Source organism: Lepus europaeus, chromosome 5 (assembly GCF_033115175.1).
Source record: "Lepus europaeus isolate LE1 chromosome 5, mLepTim1.pri, whole genome shotgun sequence".
NCBI lineage: Eukaryota > Metazoa > Chordata > Mammalia > Lagomorpha > Leporidae > Lepus > Lepus europaeus.
In genome coordinates, this window is record NC_084831.1 from 122,189,798 (window position 1) to 122,216,614 (window position 26,817).

Sequence of the window (26,817 nt, forward strand, 5' to 3'; positions counted from 1 at the left end):
GGACCCGAGGCATGGCTGCCGACCGCGCCCCCGCACCCAACCACCCAACCTGGGCCCCGGGCTTGCACCTCAGCGCGCAGGCTTCTAGCGCCACCCTGTGGCCTTTGCTGGACGGCAGGGCCTCGGCTCCCTGACCCCTTCCCTTTCTCTGTCCCTTCTGTTTTGCAATTGGTCCTTTTCTGGGGGGCTCTTCTTCCTTTTCTTCTTAGGGTTCAGAGCGTTTCACCCAATTTACCCCAAATGACGTCACTCCCACAGACGCGCACACCGCGAGGCTGGGGGTTGTCTACGCGGACCTGGACGGCTCAGTCATCTCCCCTCCCCCCAAAATGTCAAAAGGCAGCTGCTTGAGGCTGGGAAAAATAAGGTATCAACTTCCCCGTGCCCCCACGGCCAGCCAACACCGCTGAGACCTTCCGCCGCGGCCCCTCCGCCCCTCCCAGACCTGGGGGAATCTTGGGCTACAAGGCTGGCGCTGCGGGCTCCCGAACGCCGAGGCGGCGGAGGTGCGGGAGTTGGAGAGAAGGGGCGGGGCGGGGCCGGGCGGGGGCCGCTGGCTCCGCCCTTTCCTGGCGGCTGGGTCTTTAACACCGCCCCGCGCACATGTGCGGGGAGGCCCGGCAGCCGCAGCTGGGAGCTCACAGACGGCGGCCGGGCCGGGGTAAGGCGAGCGCCGCCGCGATGCTGCGAGGCGGACGGCGCTGGCAGCTCGGCTGGCACAGCCAGGCGACGGGGCCGGGCACCCTGCTGGCGTGGCTGATGCTGGCGTCCGCAGGTGCCGCGCTCTGCCCCGAAGTCTGTTGCCCCCGCGGCCCCTCGGGGCTGCTCTGCACCCGTCCTGGAGCCCTGGACAGGCTCCGCCACCTGCCGGGCATCGAGAACTTGACAGAGCTGTGAGTGTCCGGCGGGCGAGGGGGCGCGCGGGGACGGGCGGGCGTCGCCGAGCCCCGAGGGCGCGGACTCACCGCCTGCCTGCTGGGTCAGGCGCGGCGGGAGGCTGGCCCTGCGTGTCTTTTGGCGGGGTCTCGGCGGTCCTTCGCCGCCGCCGCCGCCCCTGCTAGCCCCGCCGTCACTACCTGGCTGCCGCCTAGGGCTCAGGGCAGCTGGGGCGCCAGGTTCGGGGAGAGCGAGCGCATTTTCCGTGGACCAGGTCTGAGAGAGCCCACTATCTTACGGCACTTTCTGGAGCTCAGCCAGGAGCCCGAGCTCTGCTCCATTGGAGGCGGGGGATTGGTCGCGGAGACGCTCTCAGTCTGGCACCCCTACCATCTTTCCCTTTTCTAGGGGGCATGCTAGCCCCCACGCCCTTGTCATGACCGGGCCCTCCAGGCTCTTGCCCTGGGACTGGGAATTGAGCTGGGATTGGCGGAACCTAGTGGCTCCTCTCCCGGTTTCCACCATCCCTTGAATCCAGGATGCCTTGGGTTGGATGTGGGAATGGGATCCCTCCTGGCTTCTCCAGTCGCCCCCCCCCCCCCCAAACCATCTCCCTTTCCATCCTTGTCTCGACTTGGGGCAGAGTCAGGCCTTTGCTAAGAGCCCCCCGCCCAGCCCCCTCTGCCTGCTCCCTTTGCTGCCCGCAGCCCAGGGGCATCTGCAGCGTTTTGCACTGCTCAGATATCCTGCAGCCATTTGCTACCAAATACTCTGCTAGTTTCTAGCGGCTGGGGAAACCTATGGGAGTATGCCGTAATAACTGGCCCCGAGGTACTGAAGCATCGCAGAACAGTGGCTGGAAAATACTCAAGCATTGCCAGCAGGACTCCTGGCAGCAGGGACAAGCTGCTAGAAAAATCCTGCTCCTGTGGCCTGGGGCTGAGAAGGTGGACAAGGGAGCCTGGCCTTGTGCAGGGAGGGGCTGGAAGGTGTCCGAGGCGGGGACTACCACCACTGTCTGGAAGTTACTTGAGCAGCCTGCAATAATTGGCACGGACTTGCTCGGGCATCTCGTGGTAATTAACGGGAAGGTACTCAATAGCTCTCTCTAATGGCCCTGGGGAGGCTAGGAGCAGAGGAGATGGCCTTGTCTTGGTCTGGGCCTAGGTCTCTGCATGCTGGGAGGGGACCTGAGGCCTCAACCCTGTCCAGTCATCGCCCCAGGCGTCCCAGCGGGGCCCCGGTTCCCTGTCACTGCTCTCATCTCCCAGTGCCCGTCCAAGCCCCAAGAAGAATCGACGCCTGGGGGAAGGGGTGGACAGTCCAGGGCCGGGACTAGGAGGCATGCAGGGGGTGAGCTGAGATGTCCCCCTGGGTGGACCAGCAGCCCCCTCCCTCCTCCCTCACCCTCAGAGCTAACGAGGAGATAATGGACTCGAATAGACAGATTGATTACGAATCCAAACGAATGGGGCAGCCTTGAGGCAGCCTTGTGCAAACTGCCTGACAGCCTGCACACACCCAGCCGGCCACCGCTGCTTCCCAGCTCCCCGGCCCCTGCAGCCTGAAACCCTGTGGTCAGGTGCCGTAGGGTGGAGAGGACCAGGAGCTGCCCTCCTTCTGGGTCTCTAGAGGTTGCTCCCTGAGCCTCAGGGCACGGAGGACCTGATTCCTGCCTGTCCTCTTGGGACCAAGGCTGGGAAGGGGGGCTGGGAGGAGGAAGAAGCTAGTTTTGGTTCCTTTATTTGGTCCTTACTTAGGAAAAGTAAGAGGTAGGGTGGGAGCATTCTGAGAAGTGGCAGTGAGTCAGGGCCCCCCGGGTGCCCATGTGAGGGACACACTGATGTGCAACTTGCAGAATAGCTCCGTGCTCAGGATGCTCAGGACCTTCCTGGCGTACTGGGTGCAGAAGCTGCTGGGCCCAGGGCTCCCGCCAGCCCCCAGCCCAGGTGCCTGCTTGCTCTGCTTTCTTTTCTGTCTTCCTATCTGGCCTTCTCTGCCTCTTTGTCCTTATCTCTCTGACTCTGTCTCCCTTTCCTTATCTGTCTTTCTCCCCCCCCCCCCAGTCTCCCCCTATCAGCTTCTCTTTCTCGCTGTCTCTGTTTCTGTCTTGCCCTCTTTGTTTTTCTGCCTTCCCTTCCCATCCCTCTCTCGCCATGTGAGCCAGCCAGTTCACTCCCACTCCAGTCTCTCATTCCCCTTCTCCTCATGCCTGGGCCCCTCCTGGGGCAGGGAGGGGCCCAGGGGGTCCATGCCTGACAGCTTCTATGCTTCTTGCTTGCTCTGCCCAATGGGCAGGGGTGGAGGGAGGAAGGGGTGGATGCTTGAGTGTGGGAAGGGGCCAGAGGCTTTGAGGGGGTGGAGAAGGTGGAGTGTGTGCATGTGTGTGTGTGCATGTAGTGGTATGAGTGGGCCCTGGGCAGGTGTGATTGGAGCGCACACTTGCAGGAACACAGGGTCTCTCCTCCGTGCTGGGTGGGGCAGTGGCAGGGCTGAGCCCAGCCCCTTGTGGAAGCAGGTGTTTCAGCATGACCCCCATTGTTGCGCACACGCAGGGGAGGTCTGGAATGAAAGCAGAATGCCCCGCTGAGCATGCGCTCATGTTGTTTGTGAATGCGTGTGCATACACTCCCATGTGTGTGAAGGCACGCACATGGGACACATGAGTTTTGCCTGCACATAGCTCCATGTGTGAGCATGCATGTGTGTGCATCTGTGTTCCTGCACACATGTGTTTGTGTGTGGCACGTGAGGAGCTCTGTCTGTGTGCATATGGGTGCACATGTGCATGTATGTGCCTGTGTACCTGTGCGAGCTGGTCTGTGTGTGAGCGGGGGCATGTGTATGTGCATGGTAGGGAGGGAGGTGGATGGTGGGCATGGGGCCGCCTGCCCCTGTGACGCCCCTCCCTCTCCCCGCAGCTACCTGGAGAACCAGAACCTGCAGCATCTGACGCTCGGTGACCTGAGGGGCCTGCGGGAGCTGAGAAACCTGTGAGAGGCTCAGGACTGTGCGGACGTGGGCTCAGCACGGGGCTGGGGCACCAGGGGTCAGGGAGGGCTCAGGCTGTGGCCCGAAGGGTGGGCGCGGCTGAGGAAGCTCAGGGTCTGAGAGATCCAGGGTAGCTGGGGGGGGGGGCAGGACAGGGTGGGAAGGGGTCCAGGGCTCACCACTGGGGACTTGGGGGCTGGGACAACTGAGGCCTGAGGGCCGATCCTCCCGCGCCCCCCAGCACCATCGTGAACAGTGGCCTCCGATCCGTGGCGACAGATGCCTTCCGCTTCACTCCCCGGCTGAGTCGCCTGTGAGTGGCTGGGGCTGGGCTGTGGGGGTGGGGGTGGGAGGCACCCAGACTTGGGCCGATAATGGGTCTGGCCCTCCCCAGGGGGCTGTTCTGAGGCAGACCCCAGCCTGGGCAGGGAGATGTGCGCCCCTCTCCCCTGGGGCTTCTCAAGGGCTTCAGGGTTGTCAGTGTTCTCAGCTGCTCCTGCCAGCTGGAAGTTCTTCTTGCTGTCTCATTTCCAGCCCTCACGTTGCAGGGGTGCCTGCCAGGCTCTGTCCAGGGTTCAGACCCACACCAGTCCCAAGGGAGCAAGGGGCAGGGGCAGGACTTCTGGGTTCTGGCTGCAGCGCTGTCTCCTACCCCTCTCTGGTGGCGAATCATCAGCTGGGCTCTTGGGAATGGGGGTGTCAGATTGGCCATGGTCACCGCCCCCTGCTGGGAGTGGCAGGGACCCCTCCTTGGAGGACGCAGAAGGGCATGCCATGGGCAGCTACCTGTCCCTCCCTGGGCTCCCCAGGGCAGGAGGTCAGCTCCGCTGGCCCTACCACGAGCAGGCAGAGATGGGATGCATGGCTCGGGCCATTCATGGAGCTGTGTTGTGATTCAACAATAAGTAAGGGAAGAGAAAAAGCGAAACATCACCAAGTGTATACCAGGGCTTCGGCTAATGTGTGCCCAGTGCCATGTCACCACATACGTCCTTGAACTTTCTCAACCCACCTGGCTAGAGAGGTGCCGTCGGTGGCTCCTTTTAGAGAGGAGGATTCTCGGCATCAGAGAGGGTCAGTTTCCGAGCTGAAGTCACACAGCTGGAAGTGGCAGGACGAAGCTCACAGGATGGAGAATTGTAAACCAGGTCTCTTGTTGAGTTTATCTCCACCTTGTTGATTGACAGTTTGGTCTCCAAGATTGTACTTAAAAACCTGAATACTACGGGGCCTTTTGGGTTTTTTCCTCTTTTGGAAGTCCCCCTCCATGCCACTCTGGCTGGAAGTCTTTGACTCTAATATATCTTTTTAAATCTAAAACAAAACAAAACAAAAACAAAAACAAACAAACAAACAAAAAAACAAATGGGCAAGAGGAAGGGTCCAGGCAGCTCCTCAGGGGTCTCCGACGCTGTGGCCTAGTATAGGGCCCAGAGCACTGGGGCTCCCAAACCAAGCCCCCGCTCCCAGCCATGACCTGGAGCAGACCCCTTGCAGGCTCACTCTCTCCACCTCTCCAACTGGGCAGCTGGGAGCCCGGGTCCTTTCCTGCTTGTCCTTAGTCCCTGAGGAAGGGCAGGAGGGGGTATAGGAAGTCCGTTGAGACCCTTGTCCTCAGTTGCTGGGCAGAGGAGTGTGGAACCTCGGGCCGCCCCCACCCCCGGCCCTTCCTGGGCTCTGTGGGGCAGGGAGTACAGATGGAGCCCCTTCCCCCAGCTGTGGCCTCAGCACTTTGCCAGCTGGGACCAAAGGCTGGGGGAGGAGCGGCTGTTGCCTTAGATCTCCCTCTCTGGGGTCTGAGGAGGGGGTTAAGTGGGGTTAACCCTTGTTGTCCCAGGGCTGGATCTGGTGGCTGGGTTGGGGAGGAGGAGCCAGCTGCCAACGTCTCCTCAGCCCCTCCCCTCCCGCTGGGTCACAGTGAGGTCGGGTCGCTCACGGGGTCCCTGTCAACTCCCACAGGAATCTCTCCTTTAATGCTCTGGAGTCTCTCTCCTGGAAAACCGTGCAGGGCCTCCCTTTACAGGAACTGTGAGTGCGGGGCTTGCTTGTGTGTGTGTGTGTGCACCTGCGTGCACTGTGTCTCTGTGCTGGGCTATGTCGCTGTGTCACTGTGCAGGGGCAGGAGTGGGCTGGGGGGCCTCTCTGGGGACCCTGGTTTGTGAGCTGAGTCTGAGGACGGTGTATGCTCGTGATCCTCCTCCCCCACCGAGGGGCTTCTGTCCTTGGAGCGTGGGGCGGAGCGAGGAGCTGGCCTGGACCACCAGTCCTCTGTGGGTCGGCACCATGCTCGGGGCTTGTGCAGAGCCGACCGCAGGCTCTCTGGGTGCGCACAGAGGCACATGGGCCCATGTGCCTGGGCACTGTACACCTGGGATGGGTGGGACAGCAGTGGTCTGTGAGTATGTGGTGGGCACTGAGGGTCTCTGGGATCCTCTGGAAGCTATGCCCTTCCCTCCTTGTCACTGTACTGAGAGCTCTTCCCTAGCTTGTCAGCCCCTGGGGCCCCGGGGTAGGGGAGCCCCAGGCAGCCCTGCCATTGGCTGGCTGTGACCTTCTGCACCCTATTTCTTTTAATGACATCTTGCTGCTGGGGTCTTCCAGGGGAGCCCCCTGCTCCAGTGTCCCCAGCCTTCCTCTCTGCCCCGGGCAGCTCCCTCTTATCCTAGGTCCTTCGGTCCCTGTGGCTCCTCGGGCCCAACTCCTGCCCGTTCTCTGACGTGGTACTCAACCCCCCCCACCCCCACCAGGGTCCTGTCGGGGAACTCTCTGCGCTGCTCCTGTGCCCTGCGCTGGCTGCAGCGCTGGGAGGAGGAGGGGCTGGCCGGCGTGCAGGAACAGAAGCTGCGGTGCTCCGAGTCAGAGCCCCTTGCCCTCATGCCCAACGCCAGCTGCGGTAGGTGCTGGATGTGGCGTAAGGGGGCGTGGAGAGAGAGCTCCCTGTGTGGGGCGGGGACACTGAGCAAGCACTGAAGGGAGCTGGGGAACAGCATGGCCGAGGGCTCAGGGCAACTAAGGGAGGGGGTGTTGCTGGGGCTCAGGGTCATGGAGGAGGACGGGGCAGGAGCCTGGCTGGGGGTGGTGTTCAAGGGTCACTCCCAGCTCTAACCCCCCTTGGGCATCCTGGTGCCAGGTGTGCCCACGCTGAAGGTCCAGATGCCCAATGGCTCGGTGGACGTAGGGGACAGTGTGTTCCTGCAGTGCCAGGTGGAGGGGCAGGGCCTGGAGAAAGCTGGCTGGAGCCTCACGGAGCTGGAGGAGCTGGCCACAGTGATGGTGAGAAGCCCTTCAGCCTCCCGGCCCCTCTCACCCAGGAGGCTGGGACAGGGCACGGGGCCCAGAGGGAAGGAGACCACGGAGAGGAGAGCACCAGGCGTGGGAGATGGATGGAGATGGTGGGGGCCCCTGGGCTCAGGTGCATGCTGGGGGAAGCCCAGGGCGCATGGGTATCTCAGGATCCCCAAGCTCTGCTGGGTGTCTCAGAACCTAGGCCCCTGTCTGGGAAGACTGCTGGTGCAAGAGAGCCCCAGGCCCCTGGGCTGGAGCCGAGAGGGACCCACAGCCCACCCCCTTCCAGATAAGGAGGCTGAGGCCCAGGGAGGGGGCAGTATCTGTGGCTCAGGGGGAGTTCTTGGGGTCTGTTGGAGTGGTTTTTTTTTCTCTGAAGATTCTGGAAGAAGCATCCTTGTGATGAGCATCTTAGCGAAGCAGGCACAGGTCTGGTCCCAGCTGTCTCGCTAATTAATTCTTGGAGTGGCTCTCAGAGAAGTCTGCCTGCACTCTGGTTTTCTTATCTGTAGACCGAGGTGGACATGACGGCCTTCTGATGTCCTGCCTGCCCCTGGGCATCCTCTGGCCTCTTTCTCTGGCACCCAGATGCGCCTTTGGGCACCTTCCCGAGCCCTGCCCATTGTCCTGAGACTGGTGATGGGCAGCCAGGAGTCGCCCCCCAGTTTGTGGACAAGGCCAGCAGAGGCTGACGAGGGGCTCTGCCCACCAAGAAAACTGGCCTCACCTGGGTGGCAACACAGGGAGCAGGGGCACGGGCCGGTGGGGCAGAGAGTGAGGCCTTCAGTCCGGAGGCCCTCACTTTTGGAGGGGAACCAACCCCAGAATTGCTGGAGGCCCTGGTGCGGTGTAGAAGAAGGAAGCACTGGAGCACTGAGCCTGGGGGCCGGACATTCAAAGGAGCCCCAGGCAGACTTCCTCGTCCAGAGGTCAAGGCCACTAGAGTGATGGGAACGGGACAAGGCAGAGGCCAAGCCTACTCGTAGATCAACTCTGAGGAGATGCCAGGGTTTTGTTTTCTCTTAGGGAGATTTGCATGTTTCCTAATGCCTGCATTTTCTTTTCTTTTCCTTTTTTTTTTTTTTTAAAGATTTATTTATTTATTTGAAAGTCAGAGTTACACAGAGAGAGAAGGAGAGGCAGAGAGAGAGGTCTTCCATCAGATGGTTCACTCCCCAGATGGCCGCAATGGAGCTGAGCTGATCTGAAGCCAGGAGCCAGGAGCTTCTTCTGCGTCTCCCATGCGGGTGCAGGGGCCCAAGGACGTGGGCCATCTTCCACTGCTTTCCCAGGCCATAGCAGAGAGCTGGATAGGAAGTGGAGCAGCCGGGTCTCGAACTGGCATCCAAATGGGATGCCGGTACTGTAGGCGGAGGCTTTACCGGCTACACCACAGCGCCAGTCCCAACACCTGCATTTTCTAGAAATTTCCTACAGAAAAGCCACACCCTAACTGTGTGGAGAGGACAAGAGGCTGCCTGTCTCTCCCCCACCCTGTTAGGAGAGTAAGGGATGGCAGAGCAGCACATGGGGGAGAGCTGTTGGGAGGTCAGACCCCAGGGTGCCTGGAAGAGGGGGCACGGCCCGAAGGGCTCAGCAAGATGGAGCATCGGCTTAGGGTTGTATACCTTGCGCATGACTCATCGCGGTTTCTAGGAAGAGACTGAACCTGATTCCATGTCCTGACTATGATTCAGAATCGAGACACGTGGCCTCTGTCACCTGGCCCCTGGCTTCGTCTGCCGGTGCCCTGCTATCAGCAGCATCTCTCTGTCTCTGAGTCCAAGTGTGTTAGAACAGAGCTGTGTGAAGCCAGAACGAGTAGCTGGCGAGGTTCTAGCGGGCTGCCAAGGAGCTGTGCTTTGAGTTGGGTGTTTGGGCTTTGCCACGCCACTCTCGCTGCTCGGGTGGCTGGAGGTTTGAGTTTTGGCCTAGGGTATTTTGTGCCTATGTCGAGGTTATGGGTCACGTTTGGGACCCAGGAGAGAGTCTGGGGACAAGCTCTGAAGGAGGAAGCTTGTTCTCTGGTATCATCACTCCATTACTCCCCTCGTCCCTCTCCCCCTGCCTCGTCTCCCTTCCATCCGGAGCTAGAGGGGCCCCAGCCCCAAGCCTGCCGAAATGCATCCCAATTTCCCCCTCTCTTTCTAGATCCAGAAATCTGAGGATCTGCCCACCCTGAGGCTGACTCTGGCCAATGTCACCAGTGACCTTAACAGGAAGAACGTGACCTGCTGGGCGGAGAATGATGTGGGCCGGACCGAGGTCTCCGTTCAGGTCAACGTCTCCTGTGAGTTCCGATGGCAGTCCCTGAGCCCCACCCCCACCCTTCTTCCCCCAGAAGAGGATGTGGGTTGGGGCCTGGAGGAAAGGGTGGGATGTGGATCTCCACAGCTGCTCTTCCCAGCTGTTTCCAGATTCCCATGAAAACCCGATCCTTTGGGGACAGTCCTGGGGGCTCGTCAGGGCCAGAGGGGCGAGATAGATTTCTTTCTGGCCCCCTGCCCAAACCTCGCTACCTGAGGCCCTCCGCGCCAGCTGCCTGGCCGCTCCCACTGCCCCAAAGCCCTCCATGCCAGCCCCTCCTGAGGCCTTAGAAGAGGCAACTCCCCTCCTGAGTTCCTTTTTAGGCCCGCTGCCTAATTTCTGTAAGTCTGTCAGCAAATTGTCTTCGATCTTCTACTCTGAATCATTCATTTCTCGTCTCTTGTGAAATGGGTCAGAAATGCACATGAAATCTGCGCAGAAAACAGTAGCGACCTGGCCAGCGCGCCGGGAGGTGCCCCTCGCCTTCCGAAAGCCCCGGCCTTGCTCTGACCGCCCCCGGGTTTGGGCGATGACCGTTTGCTTGCCTTTCAGACTAGTCGTACTCACGTACGCTTCCCTTTGAGTTCAGCTTAGTTTCCCCTGCTGTACATTCCGTAAGCGGAATTATAACAGTCCCGTGTTGCTTAATGACAGGGCGGGGTGGGGGGCGCAGCCTGAGAGCTGCGTCGTCGTTAGGGGATTTCGTTGTCACCTGAATGTCACAGGGGGGACTCACAGCAGCCTGGGTGGGCCAGCGCACTCCACACCTGGTGTGGGCGAGCCTGTGAGCTGGGCTTCTACAGGGCAGGCAGTGCAGCAGGTGTGTCTACAGCGGCATCACCACCAACACCTGAGGAATGTGTGGGACGCCTTCTGAGAGACACACTGTTCCGTGATTGCCATTGTGTGAACATCCTAGATGCTTGCTCAAGCCGGGGAGGTGTAGCCTGCTACAGACCTAGGCTGCAATGCTGTACAGCGTGCGACTGTCCTGAACACTGTGGACGGTTGTGACACAAAGGGAACGCCCAGATCTAAATACAGAAAAGTCCAGCCCAAATCCAGGTGACAGGCAATTTCTCAGCTCCATTATACTCGCATGGGAATGCCATCATCTTTTGTCTTTGTAAAATTCATCCCTGATGAGAATAATGGTTCATTTGGCTCACTGCTGAGTAATATTCCATTGTGGCTGGAATTCCAGTGTAAACTTAGGTTTATGCACACATTCGTGTTGTTTTCTATTACTGAAGGGCCTTTGCTTTTTCCAGTTTGAGTCTATTTCAAACTTTTTTCAAGAAGTTTTCAAACTGTGTGTGTATACATGTATACATATATATATACATTTATATGTATAAAGCTCTCACCAAAGGCATTCAACTCTCAGAATTTTTCCCTCCTCTGCCAGAGTCACTGGGCACTTACTGTGAACCTCTTCCAGACCTTGCTCCTTGTGAGTTTCTTAGGGCCTGCCCACCGGCTTCCCTTGGGCCCTTTGACTTCCGGTTCTACCCCGCCTGCCCCAGGACTCTGCAGGCCGGTGGTGGGCCCCCTCCTGCTGGCCCCCGCATCCCACCATGCGCTCTCCGCCCACAGTCCCGGCCAGCGTGCAGCTGCACATGGCGGTGGAGATGCACCACTGGTGCATCCCCTTCTCCGTGGATGGCCAGCCGGCCCCCTCCCTGCACTGGCTCTTCAACGGCTCCGTGCTCAACGAGACCAGCTTCATCTTCACCGAGTTCCTGGAGCCAGCAGCCAATGAGACCATGCGGCACGGCTGCCTGCGCCTCAACCAGCCCACCCACGTCAACAATGGCAACTACACGCTGCTGGCCACCAACCCCTCGGGCCAGGCCGCTGCCTCCATCATGGCTGCCTTCATGGACAACCCTTTCGAGTTCAACCCTGAGGACCCCATCCCTGGTACAAGAGTCACCCTGACCCCATTCCTGGACGCCATCGGGGGTGGAGATCCAGGTGTCCAGGGCTATGACCCTGACCTTGGAAGTTGGAGTGCCTGGTCCCAGAGAAAGGAGCCTGGAGTCCTGGTGTCCAGCTCTATGCTGGCCTCCTTGCCCCTCCCCCATGCCAGGGCTTGCCATAGCTAGTACCCCAAAGAAGTGTTGAGCTGCTCCGGAGGCCCTGAGCCGGTCCCTCCACTTGGGTGGGCTGCAGAGAGAGCCACCAGGCAGCCATGGCTCAGCCGCAAAAGGACTACCTGGACCTTCTCCCTTGAGGCCCAGTAGCCCCACCCGCACCCCACGCAGGGTGGAGTCCCAGGGGTGGGGTGGGGGCTCACTGCTGTCCTCCTCCATCTGACTGCTTTCTCTCCTGTCCTCCTGCTGCAGTTTCCTTCTCGCCAGTGGGTGAGTAGCCCAGGCCCGGGGGGCGGGGGGGAGGGCAGGTGCCGTGTGATCCCTGGAGCTGAGGCTGGGTCAGAGAGGCGCTCTGGGACAGGGTGGGGAGTTGCTGGAAGGGACATGGCGTGTGCCAAGGTGCCCCCTTCCTGCCCGGTGTCCTCACAGACGCCAACAGCACCTCTGGAGACCCGGTGGAGAAAAAGGACGAAACGCCTTTTGGGGTGAGCACGGCGGTGGCTGCTGGCCTAGGACACGGGGTCGGGAGGCTGAGGAGCAGCCGCAGGCCCCTTCTGGCCAGAGCAGAGAGGTCACCTGTGGTCTGGCCTGAGCTCTGCCAGCCACCTTCACAGCCAGGCCTGTGTCCCCGGGGGAGGTGGAGGCAGGTGGTGTGTAGTTGGGGGCGGGGAGTGGTGGTCTTGGCTCTGCGCTCCTATGCAGGATGGAAAAGGGGTTAACTGGGGGCAGGGGTGCGCCCTGGAGTGCGGCAGGCCCTGGAGCTCCCCTCCCCGCCCCCAGGTCTCCGTGGCTGTGGGCCTGGCTGTCTTTGCCTGCCTTTTCCTTTCCACGCTGCTCCTTGTCCTCAACAAATGTGGACGGAGAAACAAGTTTGGGATCAACCGTGAGTTGGGGCTGCTGAGGGCTGTCTGTCTGTCTGTCTGTCCTACAGGCTTTGTCTCCTGCTGGCTCAGGCCTCTGTCTGTCTCTGCGCATGTGGCGTTCCAGGGGGTGTGTTTGGGGTAGAGGCGAGGGCCTGGCTGTGGGGCCCGTGGATGTGAGTGTGTGTGTGGCGGGGCTGGTGCCGCCGTAGTTTCGTAGGGAGCAGCTGCTAATTGGCGGCTGGATCGCACTCAAGCACTAAGTGGGTCTGGGAGGCCTGGGCTCGGTGGGGGGGTGGCAGTGGGGGAGTTCTTTGGTGCCCATGGGGCCAGGGGTTGGACAGGAGCCAGACAGAAGAGAGGCTGCGATGCCGCCCCTCCCCCTGCCCGCCGACTTGCTCCCTAGCTCCGCTGTCTGTCTCAGGCCAGTTAGGAGCTGGGGGTGTCCTCTCACCCTGCCAACAAGGTGGGTGAGGGCCCAGGTCTGCACCTGGGCTGTGACCCCTCCACCCGGCTGTGTCTCTTCCCCAGGGCCTGCGGTGCTGGCTCCAGAAGATGGACTGGCCATGTCCCTGCATTTCATGACATTGGGTGGCAGCTCTCTGTCCCCTACTGACGGCAAAGGCTCCGGGCTCCAAGGCCACATCATTGAGAACCCACAGTACTTCAGCGATGCCTGTGAGGGGCTATGCTGGGTCAAGGATGGGAGCAGAGAGTGAGAGAGAGAGAGAGAGAGAGAGAGAACATGCATGTGTGTAGCAGAGGCCTCTGGGCCATCGTCTTTGCCTGTTCCAGGCCCTCCCTGCCTCCCACCTCCCCTACCCCTTCCCCAGCAACATCAGATCTTCCCCAGGCGGAGATCAACCTGACTCCCACCTGCAGACCCTACCCGGGGCCACCCAAGGCCCACACCGTGTCTCTTGGGGGCAGAGGCAGCCCCACACCAGCACGTGGGGCTTGGTGACAGAGTGCAGGCTGGATTTCAGTCCCCATCCACCCCTTTGATGGCCCTGCGTCCTCTCCAACCCTCCCTCGGTGCCGCCCCAACCTGGGCCCTGCCTGACCCGGCAGCCCCCTCCAGGTGTCCATCATATTAAACGGCGGGACATCGTGCTCAAGTGGGAGCTGGGCGAGGGCGCCTTTGGGAAGGTCTTCCTGGCCGAGTGCCACCACCTGCTGCCCGAGCAGGACAAGACGCTGGTGGCAGTCAAGGTGAGACCCGGGTCTAGAGGCAGCGGGCGTCTGCCCAGGACTGGCGGGGTGTGAGCGGGGGTGTGTGGCGGGGCGGGGCTGGGCCGCTCAGTCCCGCCCCTGCCCCCAGGCGCTGAAGGAGGCGTCGGAGAGCGCGCGGCAGGACTTCCAGCGCGAGGCCGAGCTGCTCACCATGCTGCGGCACCAGCACATCGTGCGCTTCTTCGGCGTGTGCACCGAGGGCCGCCCGCTGCTCATGGTCTTTGAGTACATGCGGCACGGAGACCTCAACCGCTTCCTCCGGTACGAGCCGCTGGCGCCGCGGGCCCCTGGCTCTGAGCACCCTCTGCGCTTCCCCCGCCCGCACGTCCCCGCTGGGCCATCAAACCTGGGAGGACCCCTAGAAGGAAGAGAAGAGAAAGGCACAGCGCCTGCCCCTGAGGATCGGCGAGCTGGGAGAGGGGGCAGAAGTGGGACCCTTAGGTAGCCATGGTGACAGCGACAGCAATAACACTCATCAGATCCTTTGTGGGTACTTTATAATTCATTCTTGCTGCGACTCTGTGCTTGCACGTATATATTTTGTACAGTAATACAAATCTATATTTTCTTTTTCTAAAGATTTATTTTATTTTTATATGAAGGGCAGAGTTACAGAGAGGGAGAGAAAGAAGAGAGAGAGAGAGAGAGAGAGAGAGATCTTCCATTTACTGGTTTACTCCCCTCTTCTGGGTCTCCCACATGGGTGCAGGGGCCCAGGCACTTGGGCCATCTGCTGCTTTCCCAGGCACTTTAGTAGGGAGCTGGATCAGAAGTGGAGCAGGCAGGATGCGAACCGGTGTTCAAGTGGGATGCCAGCATTCCAGGCGGTGGCTTACCCCATTCCGCCACAATGCCGGCCCCCAAATCTGTGTTTTCATAGTCTCCAAGCATGTATGGCAGTTTCAAGAAGGTGACCAGAAATTTGTTTTTTTGGTTTTGTGTTGATTAATTTTAGTAATTTCAAGAAATTGTGCCTGTTTCACAGAAGAAGCTTAGAGGGGTTAAGTGGCTTGCCCAGGGCCACACATGTAGGAGATGGCCCGGGGTGGGGGGTGGGGGAGATGGGGAGATGTGACCCCAGGCAGAGCCCCTACTTCAATGTCATGGGCACACGCTCCCTGAGCTGGCTCTGACGAGGTAGTCCCTGCCAGGGTGGGCCATGTCGGTAGGCAGCTGCCACTTCTTGGCTGTTTCTTGGCCTGGTAGTTCTCACTTTTCCCACCAGGAATGGGGTTCTGGAGAAGAAAGAGCCCGGGGGGTCATCCAGTTGAGGGCAAGGGGGGATGTGTTCCTCGGTCAGTCCCCTAGGGGTGATGGGGCACGCAGTCAGGCCGCACAGATGAGCCAGGAGACACCCCTGGGTCTGAGCTCATCCTGCAGACTTGGGGGGTGGAGGAGGGGGTACAGGCCAGACACCAGGGCCCGCACACAGGGGGCTGCATGGAGGAACCCAGGCCATGAGAAGGCAGAGAGGTGCCTGTCTCCTTGCCAGCCTCGATGCAGACTCAGTGCTGGGCCCTGGGGGGACATGGGGCAGGCAGGAGATAGTGCCATCTAGGGCCTCGCTCTGGGACAAGCTGTCCCAAACATGGGCTGGAACAAGGGAGAATCAAAGACAGGAGTCGTGAAGGCCCCTGGGCAAGTCTGGAGGGCTTCTCCGAGGAGGGGGCCACCTGTTCCTTCTCCCCCCAAGCCTTTGTTCCCTTTGCCTGTAACCCTGGTCTCCCTCCCAGCCACTTCGGCCTCCTCTGCCCAGGCCCCCACTGAGTGCCGCACTTGGTCCCTTCCTCGGGATTTGGGTCTCCATTGGGTGTCCTTTTCTCCAGGAAGCCTTCCCTGACTTCCTCCATCCCCACCCCTGGTGTCCGGGAGGTGGCCGTCCCCCTGCACCGCTGTCGCCTGTTTGTCTACATCATGCTGTCCACCTTAGCTTGAGGGCTTGGCAGAGGCCCTGGTGATGGCTAACCAGCAGCTGGGACCGGTGAAGGAGGGGAAGGTGGCCAGTGGGGCTCTGGCAAAGGTCCAGGAGAGGAATATTGGGGAATGGAGATGCCCTGGAGTGGGGGCTGTGGGGAGAAGGGCATTCTGGGAGGCTCCAGAAGGAAAGAGGGGGCCTGCCAGATGGGCTGCATGCTGAGGGCAGAGGGGAGGGGAGTCCAGGAGGACCCTCTGGTGTCAGGCTCCCAGCTCGCACCACTGTCGGTGGAACCTATTGAGCCCAGTTGGCCAGGGTAGAGGCTGCAGTGCCTGTGGCAAGAGGGGCAGGGGTCAGCGGGGTTGGGGCTCCAGGGGTTGCCTGAGAGGCAGGCTTGCATGGGGTCTCTGGACTGGCTCTGTGGGAGCCCTGGCAGGGGGGCACACCTGTTCTGGCCCAAAGCCCGGCCCCATTTCCACACCCCCAGGCTCTCCCCACCCCCAGCACCCCCCCACACCCCCTTCCTCAGCCCCCTGGGGGTTCTGCTCTCCCAGCCCACCCTTCTCCCTGTCCCTCCACAGCTCCCATGGGCCTGATGCCAAGCTGCTGGCTGGTGGGGAGGACGTGGCCCCAGGTCCCCTGCGCCTGGGCCAGCTGCTGGCCGTGGCCAGCCAGGTGGCCGCGGGGATGGTGTACTTGGCCGGTCTGCACTTCGTGCACCGGGATCTGGCCACTCGCAACTGCCTGGTGGGTCAGGGGCTCGTGGTCAAGATTGGTGATTTCGGCATGAGCAGAGATATCTACAGCACCGACTACTACCGCGTAAGGATCTCCGGCCGGGCGGGATGGGATCTGAGATCCTGTGGCCCCGGTTTTTAACCCCTCCCATCCCTGGCCCCTGGGGCCTCTACAGGGTGGCGGGCGGTTTTCCCCTCTTGGCCTTGTCACCGAGAGCCACATCTGTCTGGTTTGGAGGAGGGGGCTGGCTGGGCGGGGGGCTGGCAGTGACAGAGCTTGCCCCGCGGCAGGTGGGAGGCCGCACCATGCTGCCCATCCGCTGGATGCCGCCCGAGAGCATCCTCTACCGCAAGTTCAGCACGGAGAGCGACGTGTGGAGCTTTGGCGTGGTGCTCTGGGAGATCTTCACCTATGGCAAGCAGCCCTGGTACCAGCTCTCCAACACCGAGGTCAGCCCCGCCCCCTGCCGGTCTCCGCTCCCTTCTCCTCGGGGCTCGGCCTTCCCTCTGCCCGGGGGCGGCCTGCAGGGGGCGCCCTCCCAGTGTGCCGCGGGCACCATGCTCCCTACTCGCTGCAACGCTGTTCTTTCTCTCCATCTGGCCTGTCTTGCCTTCACTGACCGTGCTGTGCCCGGGCCCTGTTAGCCCCTGGGGGAACCCCAAAGCACTTTGGAACTGGAGCTCAGGACCACCCCTCCCCAGCCCTAGCTGCGTTTTGTAGACCTAGGAGGTGGGCACTATCAGCATGGAAGGGAGAGACATGGGGAGAGGGCCTGGCTCTGCAGCAGGAAGGCTGGAGGTTAGACTGTCAGAAGGATTACCCCTCTCCTCGGCCAGCCTCCTGGCTGGCTGGCTACAGCCAGAACAGGTCCCAGGTACTCTGTCTCCCAGAGCTGCACCCCCAACCCTGCCTTGGCTCACAGCTGTCAGTTTCCATTTCTTGTCCTAATGCAGTCTGGTCCCCGGAGGCTGGTGGGGCGGGGGGGAGAGGGTTATAGATTTTAATTTTCTCAAGCGCTGAGAGGAGCACTGGAGTTAGTGCCGCCCGTGACCCAAGTTCGCTAATGGGGAGGGGGAAGCGGGGGAGAGACTGCAAGGCCCTCTCTCACCGGCTCTCTGCTGCCTCGGATCCCTTAGCTTCTCCAGCCGTCCTTCCCGGAGTCTGACTTTGATCTTTCTTGCTGCAGCTTCTTTTTGGAGGAGCTGGGGCCCCTCAGACTGGTTCTCACAGAGGGAAGAAGTGGGGGTTACCGTCCACGTTAAGTTGCATGCCAGCCATTCCCAAAGCCTTCAACTGCAGTTTCGCTCTATTTTCCACTTTTCCCCTGGAGCCGAGAGGCTGGGGACCCTGCTCCTCCTCCCTTCTCCTCCAACCCTAAGCCGCTGGGTTTGACAAATGTGTGGCCCCTCCCCTTCCTCAACCCAAGTGGCAAGTTTCCTTCGGGTCTGATTCTAGCCTCCCGGCGGCAACACTGGCCCCAGTCCAGTCTTCCCGGAGTCCAACCTTAACCCTTCCCACTTCCCAGCATCAGGGCACAAAGCAGCCTTGGGGCTCACCGTGCACATTTCAAGCAGACACCAAGAGACCCCCACAAGCTGTGACGGCCGCTTTGGGAGGCCTCCGCAGGGCAGGGTGGCGCCAGGGCCGGCCTCGCTGTCCTGCCCACACTCTTCTGTGCCCTCTCCTCCGTGTCTCTGGCGACCCAGGTGATCGAGTGCATCACGAAGGGACGTGAGCTGGAGCGGCCGCGTGCCTGCCCGCCGGAGGTCTACGCCATTATGCAGGGCTGCTGGCAGTGGGATCCCCAGCAGCGCCACAGCATCAAAGATGTACATGCCCGACTGCAAGCCCTGGCCCAGGCGCCACCCGTCTACCTGGACGTCCTGGGCTAGGGGGCTGGCCTGGGCTGGGAGTGGGGTAGCCAGCACCCCCGGGGCCTGCCCTCAACAGCCCCCAGAGCTCCCAGCAGCCCAGGGTCATCAAAGCATCTAAGGCTCCCTCAGCATGCGGGAGGGGACAGGCAGGGGCCAGGAGTGGAGAGGAGGCTCCGCTTCTCCAGACAAGGTTCTGTCATAGCAATTATATTTATTACCCCTTGGCTGTGTCTCTTGCCGGTTCTTGGGATGACGTCGTTCTGGGAGAGGGGGCTTTGGCACGCAGGTAGGGGCGTGGCTCTCTGAGGGTCTTTCTGCACTTGAGCTCCCCCTCGTTGTCTACCCCTATGCCCTGCAGCTGTTACCCCTACCCTGTGGCTGTGGTTTAGATCTCGGACCTGGGGCCACTTGTTTTACCTGGTGGGGAGGCAGCCTCACTGGCAAGCTCCCTAGACCTTCAGGGAAGGGAGAGAAAAGTCCTGGTGGACAGCATGGAAGTGGTGGTGGGGTGGGTTTTCCTTGTAGTGGTGTGCCCAGGACTGAGCACACACTCCATAGAACGAATGGATTGTGAGTGTGTGCGTGTATGTGTGTGTGTGGGGGGGGGAGGAACCGGGGAGGTGCAGGATGGAGGACCCCCTGTTGCTTCCTCTCCATCCTTTTTCTTGGCCCTGCATGCTTTGAGATTAGCACGTGGAGGCCAGTGAGTCCTGGGCAAGGTGGCTTCTTCCTAAGGACAGAACCATCTCCTGGTCCCATTCTGCCCAAAGGAGTAGGTGGGGTCTCGCTGCCCCTCAGGCCTTCATTGAGTGGTCCAGGCTTCTGACCGCACAGAGACCAGTAAGGGTGCCACAGTCCATCCCTCGTGGAGGGGGATCTGGACCCTGCTTCCCTCTTCCCCAACCCAAGGGCTAGAGCCAGGAAGTGGTAGCTCCCCACACCCTCACCACCCCCATCACTTCCAATCACCTGCCCGGCTCCTGCAATAATGCACGCTCCGCACAGCTCCTCGGGGCTAATCACAAGGCTGCCTCATGTCCCTGGGTGCCCCGCTCCCCCGCCCCCACTGATTCAATCTGGGTCTTATCACCCCTAGGCCTAGCCCGCTGGTGTGTCTGCCTCTTGTCCAGGCTGCTTAGTGCTAATGGAGATCTGACCCAGGGCTGCAGGCTGATTGATGGGGGGGGGGGGGGGGTAGGGTTTGAGGGGGAGGAGAAAGTTGGTCCCTAAGGGCCAAGTTCATGGCCCTCCTCTCCTGCCCTGGGGTGGGTAGGGCTGGTGCTGCACCACCCCTGTGAGGGAGGGTGCTTAAAGCAGGTGGAGTGGTTGGAAGGAGAAGGCTTGGGTGTGTGGCGAGGGAGGCAGAGATTGGGGATCAGATCCAACAGGTGAGCGAATGAGAGAGAGAGAGAAGCAGCGACACACACAGGTGTAGACGGGTGTGGAGACAGTGGGGCAGATGATGCTATCAGTGCTCACAGGTGGGACAGTGCTGAATCAGGGTATGTCCTGGAGAACATCACGACTCCTCAGGTGGCTTTCCCACTCACCTCCACTCCCATCCCCCTCACCTCCTCTGCCCTTGGAGCCGGGAGCCAGGAGAGGGTGGGACCTCCAGACTTGGAAGCCGTGTGAGTGGAGACTCAGGGTGTCGGGTTTGTCCCACATGAGCAGGATTGGGGCCGTCACTGGAGCAGAGGGGCTGGAGGTCAGGCAGCAGAAGGGAGCTGCCAGGGCCTATGGAACTTTCCCAAGGTCAAGAGCATCAGGGCGGCAGAAGCTCTTACGCCATGGCCAGAAGTGTTGCTGGAAAAGCCGAGCGGCCAAGGTGAGGGGTTCTGGGAACCAGGTTTTCACAGGGAGGGAAGATTCTGGGGTAGCCGAGGAGAGGGTACTAGGTAGCTTCCACCCACCTGGAAGAGGAGCTGGGGCGTGGCACGCCAACCCCTTTGGGCAGTGTGGACCAGGGGCTTTGTGCTGGGGGACAGAGACAGGGCTCGCACCTGCCTTGTCAGCTCCGGGGTCTGGAAGCCTCTCCCCTCCTCCCCTCCTCCCCTTCACTGGGGACATGCAGGTGTGCACAGGGACAGGCACCCTGGGCTTTCCCACGCAGAGCAGGCACACACACACACACACGCACGCCCCCCCATTACTGTTGGGTTCCATTAACAGTGCCGCCCTCCGCCCTGCCGTGGCCCCCGCCCCCTCCCTGTTAATTACCTCTTGGCTGGGCCTGTCCCCACATATACCCCAGGGGCTGAGATGGACAGCTGCAGGGGGATGGATGGAATGGGGCTCTGAAGACCTCATGGAGGGGGCGTGTGCTGGGACCAGGACAGCAAGTGGAGGCTGTGGGGATGGGGCACCTGGGTCCCAGAGACCTGGCCTGGCCCCTGTCTCCATCCTCTCTCTCCGAGAGGGCTGTGTTGCCGGCAAGATGGGCTCAGAGCAGGCGGCAGGCAGGCCCCGAGGAACAGCAGTGTTGAGGAAGGAAGCCAGGAGCCCCCTTTGCAGCAGGCCTCTGCCCGCGCCTCCACATGCACGCTGGAGCGGAGGCAGCAGCCAGAGCTGGGATGGCCTTGCTAAGGAACCCAGGGCCTGAGCCACCTGCCTGCTCTCACCCCCCTCCCTCAGGGACTGAGTTCCTGACAGGAGAGCAGAGCATCTGTTTGGGTTTCCAGGATCGGGGCAGGCAGAGCATTGGGATGGTCTGGGTGGAGAATGGCCCATCCTGGAGCCTCGGACCCTAGGTGGACCCTAGATGGACCCTAGAGAAACCATAGGCCCTGGGCCATCTACAGACCCCCTGCTGCCCTGCAGGTGTTGGGGAGGGGTCATTCCCCAGGGAGTCAGGACCCAACAACCCCACCTTTGAGCCTACTCTGAGGCTGACCCCCCAGGCAATCCAGGCCTCCCCCGACCACAGTGGGGGTGGGGAAAGCAGCTGCACTTCTCCTAGCCTCAGCCTCTTCCCCTACTCTCTGTCCCCTGCCCCCACCTAGCGCCGAGATGGGAAGGGCAAGCAGACAAGGCTAGAGGGAGAGCGATGCGCCAGGAGAGACGGGAGGCAGGGCTGGGGCTGCAGGGGAGCCCACATCCAGGGGAGGAGCCGGCCCAAGGCAGTGCAGACACCCAGCCCTGCATGCCCAGGGCGTGGGGGAAAGGCAGAGAGCCTCCAGACGCAGATGGATGGAGCCCGAGACCCGCAGGAGCAGAGCCCCCTGGCCCATGCTCTCCCCGCCGAGCGCCTCCTGGGATCCGCCAGCACCCAAGGCTGCTCAGCCCACCTGCCGCTAAGCCGGGTCCTATTCCTCACCCTGCAGGGCTGTGCTCCCTGGTGGTTAAGCTTTTAGACTCTAGAGCCTGCTGCTGCCACTGACGAGCTGTGTGATGCCGGGGAAGTCACTCAGCCTCTCTGTGCTTAGGTATTCTCCCGCACAGAATGGGGATGACCCTAGGGCTAGTCTCGCTGGGCTGTTACAAGGCCTGGAGGCAAAGCGCTCCCCAAAGGGCCTGAAGCCTCGCTGGTTTCGTCCACTTCTTTCCACTCCTCCCCTTCCTGCTCTTCTTCCTCCTCCGGGTCCCCCAAGCCTAGGCCTTGGTCCTGGTGTTTGGAGGTGTGGCAGGTGCTTTGTTTTGGGGGGACAGTGTTTGCCGAAGAGGATCTTCTTGTCCCCTGCCAGCTGCAGTGGCTCTAGAGGGAGGGGCTTCCTGGGACCTTGGAGGACAAGGTGCGGACACAGCTTCTGCCGCTCCATGAGCCCTGTGGCGGCAGGCCTCTGCACTGTCCCAGGAGGCCCTGCTGGACCAAGAGCCTGTGTGTGCTTTAGGGAGGGCGGGGCCAGGCTCTGACTCTCTCATTTTCCCTAGTGGGAATTTCCCTCCCGGCTTACCTCCTCTGGGCAGCCCTCAGGGATTGGACAGCGACTTTGGCACCCTGGAGGGTGCTTTGGGGCCACAGATTCTTGCAGGGACCCCATGTCACAGCTGTAGTAGGACTGACACAGGAGTGGGAAGCGTGCTTCCGAGGCCTTGCAACCCTTGTCCCTGGGGGCTTCCATTCCCGGGCTCCTGGAAGTCCTTCCTGCAGTCTGCCTTCATGCTCCCTCGCTGGATCTGAAGGGGTTACTCAGCTGCAGGCCGGCCGCTGCAGGTCCCAGCTGCCTGGGGCCTGTGGTCACGGCTAATGTAGGCGAGAGTGAGAGGACAAGAGGGGATAAAGTTATTAGCGTCTTCATCTTTGAGGGCTATTGATTGTCGGGTCTCTGGGCTCGCTGGGCCTCCTGACAGGGCACATGGGGGTGTGGGGAGGGCCCCTACCCTGCAGTGGGCACTGGGCCTGCTCCAAGGAAGGCGTGTGGAGACGAAGCGGGGACGGGGGTGGGAGGAGGCGGAGGGGCTGGCATGGGCTTGGTTTCAGATCCCTGCACTTTGCTGTAAGGTAGGAGGAAGGGAGGGGGAAAACGACGCGCGTGGGCGTAGAGATCCAAGATGGCTGTCCACGTGAAGGAGGAAGGAGCCCCCTCCTGAGCCAGCACCCCAGCTTCACACAAACGCTCCCTGAGCCCCGATCTGTGCTCTGCCGGTTGCCCGGGGGCTCCCGGGAACTTGGCATTCTTTGCGGAAGCGGAGGGCATCAATCCTGCCCACCTTGGGCCACTTGAGCCCCGGGTCACCTGCTTGTTGCTGTGTGTGGCGCCCCCTAGGAGAAGGGTTGGGTCAGTCCGAATTCCTGTTCCCAGTCCGCAACTGGCATTGGAGGGGGTTGGGGCTCCGGGTAGGCCCCTGTGTGGGTGCCCCAGGCTGGCTCTGAGGGAGCTGTGGGGGCAGCAGCAGGAGCTGGGGATGTGGGCTGATGGGAACCGAGGTACAAGCTCACCCCCACCCCTCCCCCTTTCTTTCTCTTGTCTTCCCTTCTTCAGAAGCAGGGAGGAGGGGGCAGGGGGCCTCTCGGGGAGGGGGCAGAAGCTCCGGTCCTGTGGCCCCAGAGGAGCCAGCATCCCTCCGCTGGGCTGGGAGAGGAGGTAATTAATGACGGGCAGGCCAGGAGGGGCGCGGGTTCAGGGCTAATGTTGGTATTAATCAGAGCTGGTCCCCAGCGAGGGACAGGATTCAGCTGGAGCCACGTGTGTGTGTGTGTGCACGCATGTGTGTGTGTGTTGGGGTGCGTGACTGTGGGGGCCCAGGAGCTCCCGACTCAGCCCCAAAGTGCCCCTTGCTGCCTTCTCCAGTTCTCCTGCCCCTGCCCTGTTTTCCTGGAAGGCTCTCCTGCCTTGCAGCCTCCAACCTAAGCCGAGGGAGGGGCAGGACCTCCTCAAGTTCAAGTGCATCCCTAGGTGTGGGGGTAGGGCGGGCGGCCCCTTGCTAGCCCTTCCTGTGGACAGACAGGCGCATTAGGTGACTCCCGAGGCTGTCAGCCCGCTAATTGCCTCTCAACCTTCCCCTCATCACCAGGGCGGCCCCCCACGAACTCCATTAGCCCCCCTCCCCTGATAGCCCCTAAATCAGCCCCAATTATTCACAGGAGGGAGGGCCGGGCTGAGCTGTGATTACAGCTAGAGTGTGTGTGTGTGGGGGGTGAGGAATGGGAGCGGGAGTGCCAGGCAGGCTGGGGTGGGGGAGGGGGAGACACGGGGCAGGGGTGGGTGGGGCTGGGGGGCCTGTGGGCAGATTCAGACCAGGGACCACCCAGGAGCAGGGGCTGGGGCGTCTGGCTAAAGGGTGGGCAGCTGGGGGTCCTGGCTTATCTTCAGGGACCCCTACATACAGTAAGACCCGGGAGGGCGAGGGAGGGGGCCGGAGGGGTACAGCGCCCAGGGAAGGGTCACCAGCCTGGCAGGAGGGTAAGGGGAGCAGCAAGAATGCGCTATCCCCGCGAGCTTTCCTGCTCCTTGCAGCCTGGCCCCTGGCCAGCCACCCCGCACCCCGCCCTGTGCCGTGTGGGCACAGGCCGCCCTGGCTTCTGTGTGTTCAGGCCACTGCGTCTCTTTGGGGTGTGCAGGGAGTGCCTCAGCATCCAGCCTGTGGAGGGGAGAGCAGCTCCGGCCCTCACCCGGGAGCCGGCCGCTCTGGCCCATTCCTCCGGGCGGCGGCCTCTAGGACTCCTCCCACCCCTTCCCTTGGCCCTTGCCCCGGTGTCCACGCCTTGGCGCCTCCACCAGCCCAGCCACCGCCGCCGCTCACCCAGCTCGCCAGCAGCCTGAGTGGCCCCCTGTGCCCACCCCTGCTTCCTTTTCCTCTGCCTGTTCTCAACACCACATTCTTTTTTTTTCTAATTAAGATTTATTTATTTGAAAGTCAGAGTTGCAGAGAGAGAGAGAGAGAGAGAGAGAATCTTCCATCCACTGGTTCACTCCCCAAATGGCTACAACCCAGGTGGAAGCCAGGAGCCAGGAGCTTCCTCCTGGTCTCCCAGGTCGGTGCAGGGGCTCAGGCACTTGAGCCATCTTCTACTGCTTTCCCAGGTGCATTAGCAGGGAGCTGGATCAGAAGTGGAGCAGCTGGGACTTGGACCGGAGCCCACATGGGATGCCGGCACTGCAGGCAGTGGTTCAACCTGCTTCGCCACATTCTCTGAAAACCCGAGTTGGAGTGCATCCCTCCTCTGCTCCAAATCCCCCCGTGGTTCCCCACCTCCTGCACAGCAGCCCTCCACCCTCTCCCCTTCCCGCAGCCTAACAGGCCCTGCGGGATATGACCCCTGCTGAAGCTGTCTTATACATCCACCCACACTGTTTTCTGGGCTGAACCATGCTGTGGCCTCAGGACCTTTGTACTTGTGGTATTTGTTGTTCCAACTGCCTGGAATGCTCTCCCTCCAGAAATCTGCTTGGCTCCCTCCTTCACCTGGAGGTTACCTTTCCAAAAACCCACACCCCCAGCACCCCCTAACCCCTCTCCTGTACTATTTTTCTGGCCTGATTTTCCTTTTCATTATTTTACTGATTTCGTCCCTTTATCATCCCTTCACCACCACCAGCACCAGAATGTAAGCTTCATTTGTTTTTTTCTTTCCATATTTAGACAGGAAGTCTGGTCTATTTCGTTCACAGTTGTAGCCCCAAGTGCCTGCGTGTAGCTCTTTATTGAAAGAACAAACGCGTAATTGACTCTCGCCGATTAGTGTGTGGGCTCTTTGAGGACAAGGGGCTTTTATCACCTAAGTTACTACACAGGAACGTCGGAACGGAGGGGCTGGGCATGTGTGGGCGTTCCTTTAATAGAAGCGGTGGCTGTCAGATCGCGGCCATTTGCTCTGAGTCCCGGGCGCAGGTAAGCAGGAGGCAATGCCGGACGGACAGAGGGATGAGTGAGCACGTGGGACGCCTTCCCGCGACGCCCATCCTCCGCGCGGCAGAGTGGGGCCCACGGAGCCGCCGAGAGAGGCCCAGCGTGGCAGTGAGGCGCACTAGTGTTTACTGAGCACCTGCTTCGTGCCAGTCCCCGCGGCACAAAGATGCTTTCCACCCACGGGAGGGAAGTAAGTTTAAACAGGACTGAGACGGGGGTGGGGAGCGGGGACGAGGCCCGCGGAGGCGCCCAGAGAAGCGGCCGATGAGCTGAGTACCGGAGGGAGGAGGGCCCGTCCCCCGGCCTCTCTGGGCCTCGGTGTTCCCGTCCGCCTCCTCCGAGGTGCTGATCCGATGACTCCAAAGGCCCTTCTGGCCCCTGACAGGCTGCAGCTCTATGGTCTTTGGCCGCCCGCCCTCGAGCTGCGCTCTGGTGTCTGCTGCCCCCTGCTGGACAGTCTTGAAGGCACGGAAGTCAACCTTGGACCTTGCTGTCTTCCCTTGCTCAGACACAGCCGCCCTGCCAGGCTCGTGCCCTGCACGCACACACACACCCCACCCCAGCCCTCCAAGCACCAACTAAACACTGTGTGTCTCTCAGATCGCGGTGCTTATTAGTACCATAGTAAGCAAAGGGCTGGAGACTGGAATACAGAGTTCCTAACTGCTACCCAAAGACTAGTACACGAATTGTGAATAGGAGCTTTATTCACAGTGCTCCCGGGGTGCAGAAGCCCTAGAGCCCATCGGGTGGTGTGAGGATAAGGCTCAGCCTCCCTACGGCGGGACACTGCTCACGAAAAAGAGCCGGGAGCCACGGATGAGCTTTATGTGAGTGCAAGAAGCCAGGCGTAAGTGAGCACGCGCAGTATCCTTCCATTTATGTGGGAATTCTAGAACAAACGAATCTCCGGTGAGCTGGGCATGAGAATGGAGTTCGGGGCATTGTCTGCAGAGCGGAACAGGCAGACTTTGGGAGCTGGCGCTGTGGTGCAGCCGGTTAAGCAGCCACTTGTCCTGCTGACAGCCCATTTGAGCACCAGTTCGAGTCCCAGCTGCTCCACTTCCGATCCAGCTCTCTGCTATGGCCTGGGAAAGCAGCAGGAGATGGCTCAAGTCCTTGGGCCCCTGCACCCACGTGGGAGACCCAGATAGAGTTTGGAGCTCCTGGCTTCAGTCTGGATCACAGCCGACCATTGTAGCATGTGAGGAGTGAACCAGCAAATGGGAGATCCCTCTCTCTCTGTCACTCTGCCTTTTAAAAATCTTGAAAATATTAAACTTCGAGAGGAAATGGACATTAAAATGTTTTTATTGGTGGTTATGCAGATAAACACTTTTGTCAGAATGTAC

General features: G+C 61.0%; 1 protein-coding gene across 2 annotated transcripts; it reads left to right on the plus strand.

Annotated features, from left to right (window-relative positions):
* The first annotated feature begins 681 nt into the window (after positions 1 to 681).
* On the plus strand, positions 682 to 18,193 carry NTRK1 (neurotrophic receptor tyrosine kinase 1). 2 transcript variants are annotated; one of them, XM_062193671.1, is made up of 17 exons: positions 682 to 893; positions 3,798 to 3,869; positions 4,109 to 4,180; positions 5,827 to 5,895; positions 6,615 to 6,760; positions 6,998 to 7,140; positions 9,310 to 9,442; positions 11,056 to 11,382; positions 11,808 to 11,825; positions 11,985 to 12,040; positions 12,336 to 12,438; positions 12,947 to 13,093; positions 13,497 to 13,627; positions 13,737 to 13,909; positions 16,145 to 16,385; positions 16,592 to 16,750; positions 18,008 to 18,193. In XM_062193671.1, exons 1-17 carry the CDS (start codon positions 682 to 684, stop codon positions 18,191 to 18,193), a joined length of 2,388 nt encoding a protein of 795 aa, XP_062049655.1. The 2 variants fall into 2 exon arrangements, with proteins under 2 accessions (XP_062049655.1, XP_062049654.1); XM_062193670.1 differs by lacking the exon at positions 11,808 to 11,825.
* The last annotated feature ends 8,624 nt before the right edge of the window (positions 18,194 to 26,817 follow it).

Excerpts from the sequence above, each read along its gene's own strand:
- NTRK1 (XM_062193671.1), top strand. The coding sequence starts at position 682 with ATGCTGCGAGGCGGACGGCGCTGGCAGCTCGGCTGGCACAGCCAGGCG. Across the intron at positions 12,041-12,335 it reads AGGACGAAACGCCTTTTGGG|GTCTCCGTGGCTGTGGGCCT; the intron begins GTGAGCACGGCG and ends CCCCGCCCCCAG. Across the intron at positions 13,094-13,496 it reads ACAGTACTTCAGCGATGCCT|GTGTCCATCATATTAAACGG; the intron begins GTGAGGGGCTAT and ends AGCCCCCTCCAG.